At 41.2% G+C, this 11,761-nt stretch overlaps 1 protein-coding gene across 3 annotated transcripts; it reads left to right on the forward strand.

The window, feature by feature from the left end:
* Window positions 1-2,009: 2,009 nt before the first annotated feature.
* LOC127777148 (uncharacterized) lies at window positions 2,010-11,756 on the forward strand. Of its 3 annotated transcripts, XM_052303687.1 has the most exons (10): window positions 2,010-5,091; window positions 5,191-7,209; window positions 8,249-8,444; window positions 8,549-8,696; window positions 9,264-9,348; window positions 9,741-9,828; window positions 9,920-10,190; window positions 10,265-10,307; window positions 10,390-10,493; window positions 10,961-11,756. In XM_052303687.1, the coding sequence occupies exons 1-10, from the start codon at window positions 2,352-2,354 to the stop codon at window positions 11,375-11,377; spliced, it is 6,111 nt and encodes a 2,036-aa protein (XP_052159647.1). In that variant the 5' UTR covers window positions 2,010-2,351; the 3' UTR covers window positions 11,378-11,756. The 3 variants fall into 3 exon arrangements, with proteins under 3 accessions (XP_052159647.1, XP_052159645.1, XP_052159646.1); XM_052303685.1 differs by having other exon boundaries at window positions 2,010-7,209; XM_052303686.1 differs by having other exon boundaries at window positions 2,010-7,209; window positions 9,264-9,342.
* Window positions 11,757-11,761: the final 5 nt, after the last annotated feature.

The raw sequence follows: 11,761 nt of genomic DNA on the forward strand, positions 1-11,761 counted from the left end.
GTTAAAAAGAGACTATAAAATCGTCGATCATCTTAGCTTTATGTAGCTTTATGGGAGATTTGGGGAGGAGCCCAATTGTAGAATTTCAACTGTTTCATCACATATATAGAAACTCAACCGCATTATAGTGATTAGGGGCGAAAGCGAATTGGATACTATCCGCTCTAAATCCATCCGAAGTGAGGATATGGTAACGATTTGTAGATATCCGGCGAATACAGATTTAGTATTAGTAACATCTACAACACGGGATTAGTTTAGTTAAGTTTAACGTTGAATATATTTTGATAATATGTTTATTTTCTATTGAAAATGGTACTATATTTTTCTAAAAAAAATGGTCAAACTTAAATAATTTTGAATAAGTAAAAAGTCAAATGACTTATAATATGAAACGGAGAAGTAGAACCTATTGTTAGTTAATATATTGTATAACAAAAAAAATCAAATACTACAATTAGTTGTTTAATGGATTCTTGCAATAAGAAGGTGAACCCAAGAGCTATTTTGTACAATGCATAATATACCATTACACCCTTGGCGCAAGGAGGTCTTGGCGGTAAATCAATCACATGTTAGGATTGGTTTTCCTGCGCTATTATGGTTTTCAAACTATCTAGAGGTGTACTATAGTGATAAAAAAGATAGATGCATATCTACAAGCAAACATGTATGGTGGTTGGAATAGAGGTGTGAAGAAGTAAGAGTTGAACAATTTCCGCCATCTTTTTTCTAAGTATCTACGTGAGGACAATGTTGGTTTGTATGGGAACAACAACTAAGAAATGGCAAGAAGATGAAATAGTGAATTGATTCCCATCATTTTATTACTACGGTTTTCTGGGACGGAGGTAGTATTATCTAGTCCATGTTGTGACAAAACAAAACCTTTATGATTGATGGATAGGTTTATACAATTAAGTCATACATTTAGTCCAACTTTATCAAAACATCGCATCCTTCATTCGTACATGGTATATGTATTTATTACGAGTTATATAACCTATTGATTGTTGTTATATGTGTTTATAAGTGCTATTTGTTCTTACAAACTTGTTAAACATTTAGACATTTAGTATGAGTTTATCAATACTTATTGTATACCTATCTCGCATCCCTCATTCGTACATGGCATATATATTTATTACGAGTTATATGATCTATTGATTGCCTTTATATGTGTTTATAAGTGCTACTTGTTCTTACAAACTAATTAAACATTTAGACAATTTGTATGAGTTTATCAATACTTAATGTATGCCTATCTCGCATCCCTTATTCGTACATGGTACATGTATTTATCACGAGTTATATGATCTATTGACGTTATACGTGTTTATATATGTTTACCCATCAACATGGGTGTGCTATCCCTATACTACTTTGCCTGACAATAGTCATGTTTAAGGGATAAAGGAGTAAGAAACAACAAAGATATAGTTAGTCATTTTGTTACATGACAAGGAACACAACTCAACGGACTTTCCCACTTAACCTAGTTGGCCATGTTCCGATGTTTGGTTAATCCCCACATAAAGGGATTGAAGAGGATTTGGAGGAAATAATTATTGAGATGTGAAATTAATCTCCCTCAATTCCATCCAAACCCTTTCTTATGGAGATTAAATGAATAATACCTAAAACAACTCTACCGGTCTACTTAAAATTGTATATTTTCGGTATTCACCCACTGGCGTGTCTACTTATAGCGGTTGTGTTGTATAATGTAACTTTATCGTTCTTTAGCATCTCCCATCAAAGAAAGGATAGAGATTAGAGTTAGATAACACTCATAAAAGAACATCTTATCATGTAAGCCGTGGTCCGTGGAGATCACGCCTGATCCATGTGGATCACACGTTGCAAGGTCCATCCCATCTGACGAACCCATCCCAATTCCTATCTACCACTCCTCACCACTCGAATGACCGACCTGCCATTGTCCAATCTTTTCCGGTGTAAAAAGGGAGTAAAAAGAAGGGTAAGGGGGACAAACTGTTGGGTTTGTGACGTTTGCCGAATTCGTGCATTTCGTTTTGCTCTATCTGGTGGGAATCCCCCACCTGAACCGGTGTACGCGATCGTCACGACTCCACGAGGCACCCGCGACGACGCAGCCACCGCCGCCGGCCGCGATCCACACAGATCCGAGCCCACCCAAACGCGTCCAGATTCCAGCAGCGCAGCCACCCCCACCCAGCCCAGCCGATCCAGCCGTCGTTGCCGGCCTCGGTAAGCAAAGGATCTCATCAATCCTCACGATTCCCGCAACCCTAGAGCATCCCCTTCCCCTTCCCTCGCCTCCAAATTCGCGATTCCTTCCCCCACGAGGCCGAATCCCTAGGGCCGCCATGGATCCGCCTCCCCCGTTCGACCACCCGCTCCACCGCCGCCACTACTCCGACCACCACCACTTCCCCCCCGGCGGAAGCGGAGGCAGCGGCGGCGCTGCTTCTGCGGCTGCGCGCTCCAGGTACGAGTACGGCGGCGGCGGCGGCTACGAGTCCCACTCTCACCACCAGTACCACCTCCCCGACCACCACCACCACCACCACCACCCCCCACCGCGCGTCCAGCACCATCACCACCACCACCACCAGCAGCTGCCCGCGCCAACGCCGCCCCCGCCGCCGCCGCCTCCCCTGCCGCAGCACCGCCTCGAGCCCCCTCCTCCTCACTACGGCTTCCCTCCCCGCGGCCATCCCGACGCCTACTCGCCGCCGCCGTACCACGACCCGTCCCCGCACCACCACTACCATTGCCACGGGGGCGACGACTTCCTCCCCGCCGACGAGATCCGCCGCGTCGGTGGTGGTCACCACCACCACCACCACCATCCGCAGCTGCAACAGCTTCTCCCGTGGGAGGAGGCTGAGGAAGAGAGGCGCCGCTACGGCGGCGCCACCCAGCAGCTCCGACTATCGCCGTCTGGTCCTCGGAAAAGGCAGCGCTGCGCTGTGCACGACGCCGACGTTGAGAGCACCTCCAGTTCTGGCCCGCCTCCCCGCCGCCAGAGGCAGCAACCCCACCCGGACTATGCTCTGGATGATAGTTTTGTAGATAGGAACAATGCCCATCCTGGTTACATGGTCCATGAGGGCTTCTCAATCCACAGTGATAGCAAGGTTAGCAGGAAGATCCAGATGCCTACGCAGATGGCACTGCCTGGCTCTCCCCATGGCACGAGTGCTGGGTATGCGAGGCGAGCCCCACAGAAGGTTGCCCCTTCTAGAGTGTCTGTGTGGCACCGAATCGAGGAGAACCCTGCAATGTATGAACCGTCTTCTCCGCCGCCGCATATGCCTAAGGAGGTGCACGTCTTGCCGTGCAAGTCAAACAATGTTGCTCCTGCTTCGAAGGAGTTGGCCAGTGTGATTTCTGTGGATTGTAGAGGGAAGAGTGCTGATGGTAATGATGGTGATAGTAATACAGGAACAAAGAAGAATCCTGTCAAGAAGAATGAAAAGGTGTTGGCTTCAGTGCTTGTGAAGCCTCCAATGGAGCCCAAGGAAAAGGAAGTGGCTGCTAAGAAGATGCTCAAGAAACCTGATAAGGTTCAGAAGAATGCAGTGCATTCCAATATTAGAAGTTTGGTCTCAACTCCCTGCCCTGGTGCTGGTGCGAAGAAAGTGAAGAAGATAGTTATAAAAAAGATTGTTAGGAAGATCAATGGGAAAGGTAATCAAAACAGTACCCCGGTTGTCTCAGAAAAGAGAGATGGTATTGATGCTAATGCTTGTGAGAAAGAAGAGGGTGAGATCACTACATCATCTTTTGAGAAGGATGTTATTTCTGCACATGATCCGATCGCCGTTAGTGACACAGCTGGTTTTGGTAATGCTGTAAATGATCAGAAGCAAAAAAACACCAACTTCACAAATCCAAGTGGAAGGAATGCTGCTTCAGCCAATGGATCTATGGAAATTCCCGATCCACCAAATGGTAGTGGGAGTGCACATCCTGGAAAGGAAGAGGTTCTAAGCCCAAAGAATCCAGTTGATAATAGCAATGCTTCTTTAGTCGTTGAACCTATAGAAGTGCTTGAGAAAAGTGGGACTGAGCATCCTAGGAAGGAGCATGATATGAGCTCTATTGGTTCAGGTGTAAATGATGCTTTTGCAGATGCGAACAATCATACTCAGAAGGAGGTTGGTGAAATGAATGTCGCAGTTGCAATCAATTCTGTGAGAGTTTCTGATGCACGGGAAGTTCCTAGGTGTGATGATTCCAGCATGGAAGAGAGCAAAGTACCTAAGGATGTGGATGCAAACAATGCTGTTTGCATGGATGGAGTTGCTTCTAATTGTGATACAACAGAAGTCTGTGGAATTGAAGATGCAAGGAGGGAATGTGGAAAAAAATTGATTGGCATAAATGACGAGAAAGCTTTCCTTTTAAACAATTCTGCCAGAAGTTCTAGTACATCTGATACTTGCATGACTGCTGTAGAGGGTGCTCAGAAAAAAGAGGGTATAATTCTCACTGGTTCAAGTGAAAAGAGCATCGGCTTTTTAGGTGATTCTGTGGGAACTCATAGGACAACAGAATTTGGTGCCAGTAAGGATGCCCCCAACGAAGGAGATGACATGCCAAGCCATCCTAGTGAAAAGGATTTTATGTCATTGAACTCTTGTGGAGGTCTTAATTACACAGAAGTTAGTGAAAAGGAGGATATCCAGGAGAAAGAGGACAGAGTACCCATGGAATCAATTGTAGCTTGTACTTCTAGTGGAAATGAGGACATACAAGTGAATGAGGGCAGAAAACCCATGGAGTTAAGTGAAGCTAATGCTTTTAGTGGAAGCGGGGATAGCCAAGGTAAAGAGTGTAGAATACCCATGGGTTCAAGTGAAACAAATACATCTTCCGTGAATCATGTGAATGCTTCTAATGAAAAGGATTTCAGCTTGAGTGAGGACACCCAGAAGAAAGAGAGCCACAGGCCCATAGAATCATGTGAAAATACTACTTTTGAAATTATGCACCATGAAGAAGCTCCTAGTACAGAAGAGGTTATTACAGGTGTGTCACTTGGGAGAAAGGTGGTCGAAGGCCCAACGAGGTCAAATGAAAGATGTTCAGGTGCTAGAGGTAATTCTGCAACTACTTTAAAGTTTGGTTTAGCTTGTGCAACTGAGGATAATCAGATGGAAGATTTACTCAACAATAGAACTGCTTTAAATGAAACAGATGATCCTCTTGATGCTGAGGATTCCCCTGTGTTTGTTCCTCCATCTTCCAGAAATGTAGAAAGTACATATGCATCGCCATTATATGATCCTATGGAGGATTCTACCAGTGATGGTATTTTGAATATTGGTTTGGGAAGGAACACTACATCTAAGGCAGCAGAACTTTTGGATCTTCATAGAGACCATATTTCTTCTGAGAATGATTCTTTGATACATTCCCGGGGCACTTCATCTGTATCTGGTAACCGTGAGCAGTCTGTCCCTACAGCTTTGACACTTGGTAGCAATATCTATTTTAGTAGTGCGGAAACTGATGATTGGCCTGAGGAAAGACATGAGCTAGTAGTGGAAGGTCAGCAAGGATTAACTGTTGAGACAACAAGCAAACTTGATAGCCCTGGCAAAATAGAAGTCCTGAATGGTGCGGGCTTCATCAGTACAGGTATTCAAAATTGGCTGAGTTTACCTCCATCAATCAACAGCATGGAGATGTCTGGGCAATTTCTGAATAATGGTTTTACTGTTAGTAAGGGTAGGCTAGGTTTAGACCAGAGTATGGATGATGCTACTTCAGTGAGTCAGGATCATGATATTGCACAAGATATGGACCAGCGTGGAAGTGAGGATGCTTTCTTTAGTCAGGATCACAGCATTAGGTTATGTGGTAGCGATTTGCCTCATTCACATTTGTTGGCACCCAAAGAGAGCAGCATGAATGGTGAGGATCAGAGTGGCATTGTTCTCACAGGTTTGCACCCTAGTAGTTCAGTAAATGTTTTAGGTCACTATGGTTACCAAACAGATGATATTCCTGTGGATAAACTGAATAAGCTTCCCTCAGCTTTAAAATCTTCTGATGCTATGGATGCAGATCAAGTTTCTTCTCAGGTATGCGTTAATCCAGATCACACCAATGACAGTAATACTGAGAATGCTGGGGTTGAGTCAAATGCAAAGCAGGATCTGTTGTCTTCTTGGATTGAAGCCATTGTATCAGAGGCTAAAAAGGAACACCCACCATGCAAGTCCACTCCGCTCACTGTTGGTTTGCCAGATAAGTTATTAGAACCAAAGGACAGCGACAGGAAAACATTACTGGAAACAGTGGTGCCTTCTGCAGTAAAATCTCCTCAGATAAATTTTGCAAGCTCAACACTCCAAAAGGTAGCTCCTAAACAAGTAACATTGCCTAGTTCATCCCGAGAACCCACTCGAGCAAATCAAAATGCAAGGCACAGGACATGGCATCGTGGCAACATAGCATCTTCTAGTTCATCTTTGCATGCTTCACAGCCTTTAGGATTACCCCCAAAATTACCACCCAAGAAGAATGACAAAGCTCAAAACTCTTATATACGGAAAGGTAATGCTCTTATTAGAAATCCATCAAATGGTAATCATCCTCATTCTTCTACAGGTCACGATACTCAAAATAACTTGAATAAACCTGTGGTAAGGAGAAGCATGAACTTTGTAAGGAAAGCTGATACGAAAGACTTAGCAAATTCTAACATCTCAGTTGAAAGACCCAAGACCCCTCCTTTACCACTTCACACAAAATCCAGCTGCCCTACAACCCTTTTGGAGCCATTGTCTCAAACTTTGCAGAAACAGCATGGTCATGAAGCTGAAAAGGAGGATCTCACTGGGCAGCCAAAGTCAGGCGTTGATAACTCAAGCATCAAAAGTGCACAAAAATCTGAACCCTCGGATCCTAGTAAAGTGGTTTATGTTAGGCCCAAATCAAACCAACTGGTTGCTGCACAGAGGCAACACCCTATTGATTTAGTCAACAGTCCCACAGATAAGATTCTGTCTCTGCAGGCACCCATAGCATCTGATCTCTATTTAAAGAAAAGGAAAAATCAAATTGTTTTGAGTTCCTGCTCCCCTTCTGATGGTCTGAGTACCAAAGAAACGTTACCTGCTGAGAATTCAAATTCAGAAGAGAAGAAAGATCTAATGATTGCATGCTCTATCAGTGGTATCCCTGGGGTAAAGGACAGACCACAAAAAGGTAATCTACTGTACAACCATTTGTTACTTCTTCTTCCTTTGCAAACTTTACCATCTAATGAAAACCCTAAAATTTCGAAGTTCACTAGAATTTTGTTTTGTAACCATAAACAATAACCACCTTTACACCTTTGGAAAACTTATAATGGTCTTCCATTTATTCAAAGTTCAATCAATGAACAGGAACTATTTCAGTGTAAGGAACTTTATCTAAACTTAAAGATAAAAGGTTAAGAACCATACTCCAAATGTGAGTTAGAGCCTTACAGGTTAATAATCAATTAGGATAATGTGGTTTTAAACAAGCCATTTGTTTAATATCTTAGCCACACTGAAGCTCTAGACAGGGATCACTATTCTGGTTATGCTTATTAAATGATGGCTTTCCATTTTGCTTATGGTTTCATCATCCCATTTCTTTACCTTTTATGGTGTAGCATATGTTTGTTTACTACTACTATATTATTTTCTTGTGCTATTTGTTTTCGGTTCTGCTAAATTTGTGGCGCCACAATTTTACCTTGATTTCAGTCGATTCTTTGACCCACACGATTGACGCCGAGATTCGTGCTCTTGTACATAACCACCAGAAATACGATAACTTCACCGAGCAGATGTGTTACGTTGGGTACTGCTACATGCTCGTACACAGTTGCACATTGGTCAAAGTAAGAGACCGTACGAATGAGAACACGTAACGAGAGAGGGATAAAATAGTTAGTGTTATATAATTACTTCCTACTTACACTATAATTACATGCTATTTACATATGTAATTTTAGAACTTACATATGCAATTTTGAGACTTACAGTGTAAATACATTAAAATTACATATGTAATTTTAGGGACTTACAATGTAAATACATTCTGACTATTTTTTCATGAAAAATATGGCGCCATATAGATAGATAGTCCCTTTGTTTTTGCCTCTTGATCTGTTACTTTGGAGGGTACAGCATTATGTAAACTGATAATGTAATATTGAAGCAATGCTAATCCCTTTGTACTATATTATATGCATACACTTCTCTCAATGCAGCTCTTCAGACAACAAATAATGTGGGGCGTTTCTCTCATGTGTGGACACTCAATGGGCAACAGCCACAGAGGAAAGGTTTTATGGGCAGTAGTCATATGAATGCCTTCCCACGTATACTTCCATGGAAAAGAAAAATATTCTGCAAGAATTTTAGAAGCAGTCACATGTCGAATGTGAGCTCCATACGAATTGTCAGGTAAATATTTCAGTCTGGTCTTTTCTCTGTACCTATTTCTATTCATTCACTTTACTTTATTGAATTTTCTTACTGGCATGTCCTGATCCTCTATAATTTGATAGAAAATTGCTGCAAACAAGGAAGAGAGATATGATTTATACTGTCTCAACTGATGGGTTCTCTCTACGGAAATCTGGTGTGTTAAGTGTTGGTGGATCAAGTTTGAAATGGTCAAGATCCCTTGAGAAGCGTTCTCAAAAGGTCAACAAGGTATTTCACTTCAGTGAAATTTTTGTTCCTAATTTCTTGTTCAGTCATCAACAGAAATGATTCCAGGAGTTCTATAATTCTATTCATCTGATCATGATATCTAGAAGTTTCCAGCTCAGGTTGTGCTGGGTATACACTTGAGTTATTAGAACAACTATACGATTTTAACACTCTTTCACTGGTTAAACTGTAAGCTCTAAAGACAGGGATGTTGCAATGATTGCCCACCTTATGCTGGTGCCTTTTTTTTTAAAAAAAAAAACAATGCCTATATCTATAGCTTTTGGATCCATCCATCACAATCATATTTTATGATCTGGAGCATATGACCTGAAGAAATTCTGTTATCTGATAAATGATGTCGCCCTGCTAAGACTCATTTGTTTGATACTATATGAGCATCTGAATTTTAAATAGTGTAACCATGGATGGCCTTTTAAAAGACCATATACTAAAAGCTACAGGGTGGTGTGACTGTCCAATTGCTGCATTTAGAACATCAGTATTAATCTATGGTGCTTTTATTCTCATTATTAAACAAAAATCAAATTGCACTCTGGATTGCAGGAAGCTACATTGGCACTCGCTGAAGTTGAAAGAAGGAAAAGGGAGAAACGGAAGCGGCAGTCTCTCCATGATAAGGGAGGTAATGGTAATGTGTTAATTTGTGAATTTGACATGGTTAAACTTTTCTTATTAGTACTGATGAAGAAGATTTAACTAGTTCTCAAGTAAAACTCGCATGCTCCTTCATGTTAAAATTTCAACTTAAGTTCCAACTTACCAAATAAACATTTGAGCTGCTATAGACAGAATTGCATTATGGCATTACTTTATAGAGCACAAGGAACCTGTTTTGTTACTTTAGTTTGAGCACTGTGGCTTATTGATCACCTTTTTAGGTGCTTACCATCGATGAGTTCATATTTCTTGTGGAAACATGTTTCCTTGAATTGCCTTCTCTGCAAACATATATTTTACTGATTAATCATTTTTTTCATTAGCTTTTCTTTGTTTACGCTCTATGATGTCTTAATTTTGCAGATCATCAATTTGAATCTGTCACTGGCAATCAATTAAGAAACAGCTGCCAATCGTCTTCCGATTTGAGAAAGCCATCGACTTGCAATGAGTATGTTATGAACACGTGTTGAGTATGTTATGAACCCTTTTATCATAGATATTCTAATTTGACTCATTCCCTTGTTTTATGTTTGAAGCAGATATGTGCGCGTTAGCAAAGGTAACCAACTGGTTAGAAATCCGAAGAATGTAATCCGCATGCTAGCAAGTGACAAAGTTCGATGGAGTTTGCACACTGTGAGATCACGCCTAGCAAAGAAACAACAGTACTGCCAATTCTTCACTCGGTTTGGCGAGTGCAAAAAACCCAGGGGCAAATGCCCTTATATTCATGACCGAGCTAAAGTGACTATATGTACTAAATTTCTTAAAGGATTGTGTTCTAATACTAGTTGCAAACTGACTCACAAGGTAAGGTCTTTCTTCTTGATTCTATACTAATCTTGCATTGACATTTTTTTTCATTTCAAGAGCATGTATTGCAGGTCCTTCCAGAAAGAATGCCAGATTGTTCTTATTTTCTGAGAGGTGATTCATTCCAGTCTAACGTCATTACTTTCTCTTTCTTCTGCAAAAAAATGTCGTGCTTACATTTTGGCATCACATGCAGGACTCTGTACCAACATAGCCTGCCCCTATAGGCATGTGAAAGTGAACTTGAATGCTCCTGTTTGTGAAGACTTCTTAAAAGGATATTGTGCATATGGTGACGAGGTATGTGATGCTATCACTAGATATCTGCTGATCTTTATCAAATTTCCGCTCGCAGAATCACAGAATAACGTAGATGCTTGTTCAGTTTCCTACATTTTAGCTAAAGGAGGAATTCAGCATCAGGTGCACAAAAAACTGTTCAGTGATAGGCTGTTCTTATATTCCATCAATCAAATAATAACTCCTTGCGCTTTAAATACTTAGTTGATATAATCCACTGCATGAGATTATAGGAGCTCTTTTTCCTGTAATCTAGGAAGGCATGCATCTGATTGTTCAGTCTACATGGCGTGTCTAGTGTTATTTAGTGTTGATATATATAATTAGATGAAAATGATTTTGCTGGTAGTTTTTTGCCATGTACCCGTTAGCCTTTTGAACTTTGGGGGCTTTCACAAACCTTTGTGTATTCTGAATAAAGATCACTAATCTTTTTCATGATCTTGAAATAATTTCTTTACGAGCAGTGTCATAAAAAGCACAGCTATGTATGTCCTGTCTTCGAGGCAACTGGAGAGTGCCCACAAGGATCTAGATGCAAACTTCATCACCCGAAGAGCAAAGTCAAATCCAAGAGCAGAAGACCAGATTTCTTGCAAAACAGTAGTTGGGGCCGGTATTTTGATGCCAGCATTGACCATCAAGATGAGACAAGGAAAGTTTCTTTAGACGAAGACGAGAGAGAGAAACCTCAACGTGTTTTCTCTGATGGGGATTTGGGCTTTATCAGCTTGGATGATGATGCGGATGAAGATGTTACAGCTTTAGATGCGTCAGATGATATACCGCTGATGGAATTGGACTCGGGGGATTTAAGTGCGCAGACTGATAATCTTGATGCACTAATCAAGCCACTTCGGATCATGAGAACAGCAAGAGTTTGATAGCTAATGCATTTAGAGGGGATATCAGATTTTCAACGCGAAGACTTACCATCTCAACGAACTAATCTAGCCGCTTTGGATCATGGTGACAGCAGGAGTTTTGACAGGTTCTTTGATTGACCGAGACAGACCAAACTTGATACAACAGGATAGGTGCAGTGTTCGAGACAACCGTATATATATAGGGAAGTAAAACAAGTTTCGTTTTCTTCATTGTTTTTCTACCCTTCTTCGGAAGTTCCATTTTTGTTTGTCATGTACATATAGTTATTTTTCTTATGTTTTAGGTTACCTATATTACATGCCAACATCACACAGAGTTAAGTGTAACGAACAATCATTTACATTGCAGAAGAAAGAAATGGCAATTTATTTAGAATTGCA

The sequence above is a fragment of the Oryza glaberrima genome, chromosome 6 (assembly GCF_000147395.1).
Source record: "Oryza glaberrima chromosome 6, OglaRS2, whole genome shotgun sequence".
Classification (NCBI taxonomy): domain Eukaryota; kingdom Viridiplantae; phylum Streptophyta; class Magnoliopsida; order Poales; family Poaceae; genus Oryza; species Oryza glaberrima.

Coding starts and splice junctions, on each gene's coding strand:
- LOC127777148 (XM_052303685.1), top strand. CDS start 2,352: ATGGATCCGCCTCCCCCGTTCGACCACCCGCTCCACCGCCGCCACTAC. Junction 9,829..9,919: donor AAGCCATCGACTTGCAATGA/GTATGTTATGAA, acceptor TGTTTGAAGCAG/ATATGTGCGCGTTAGCAAAG. Junction 10,191..10,264: donor GTTGCAAACTGACTCACAAG/GTAAGGTCTTTC, acceptor CATGTATTGCAG/GTCCTTCCAGAAAGAATGCC.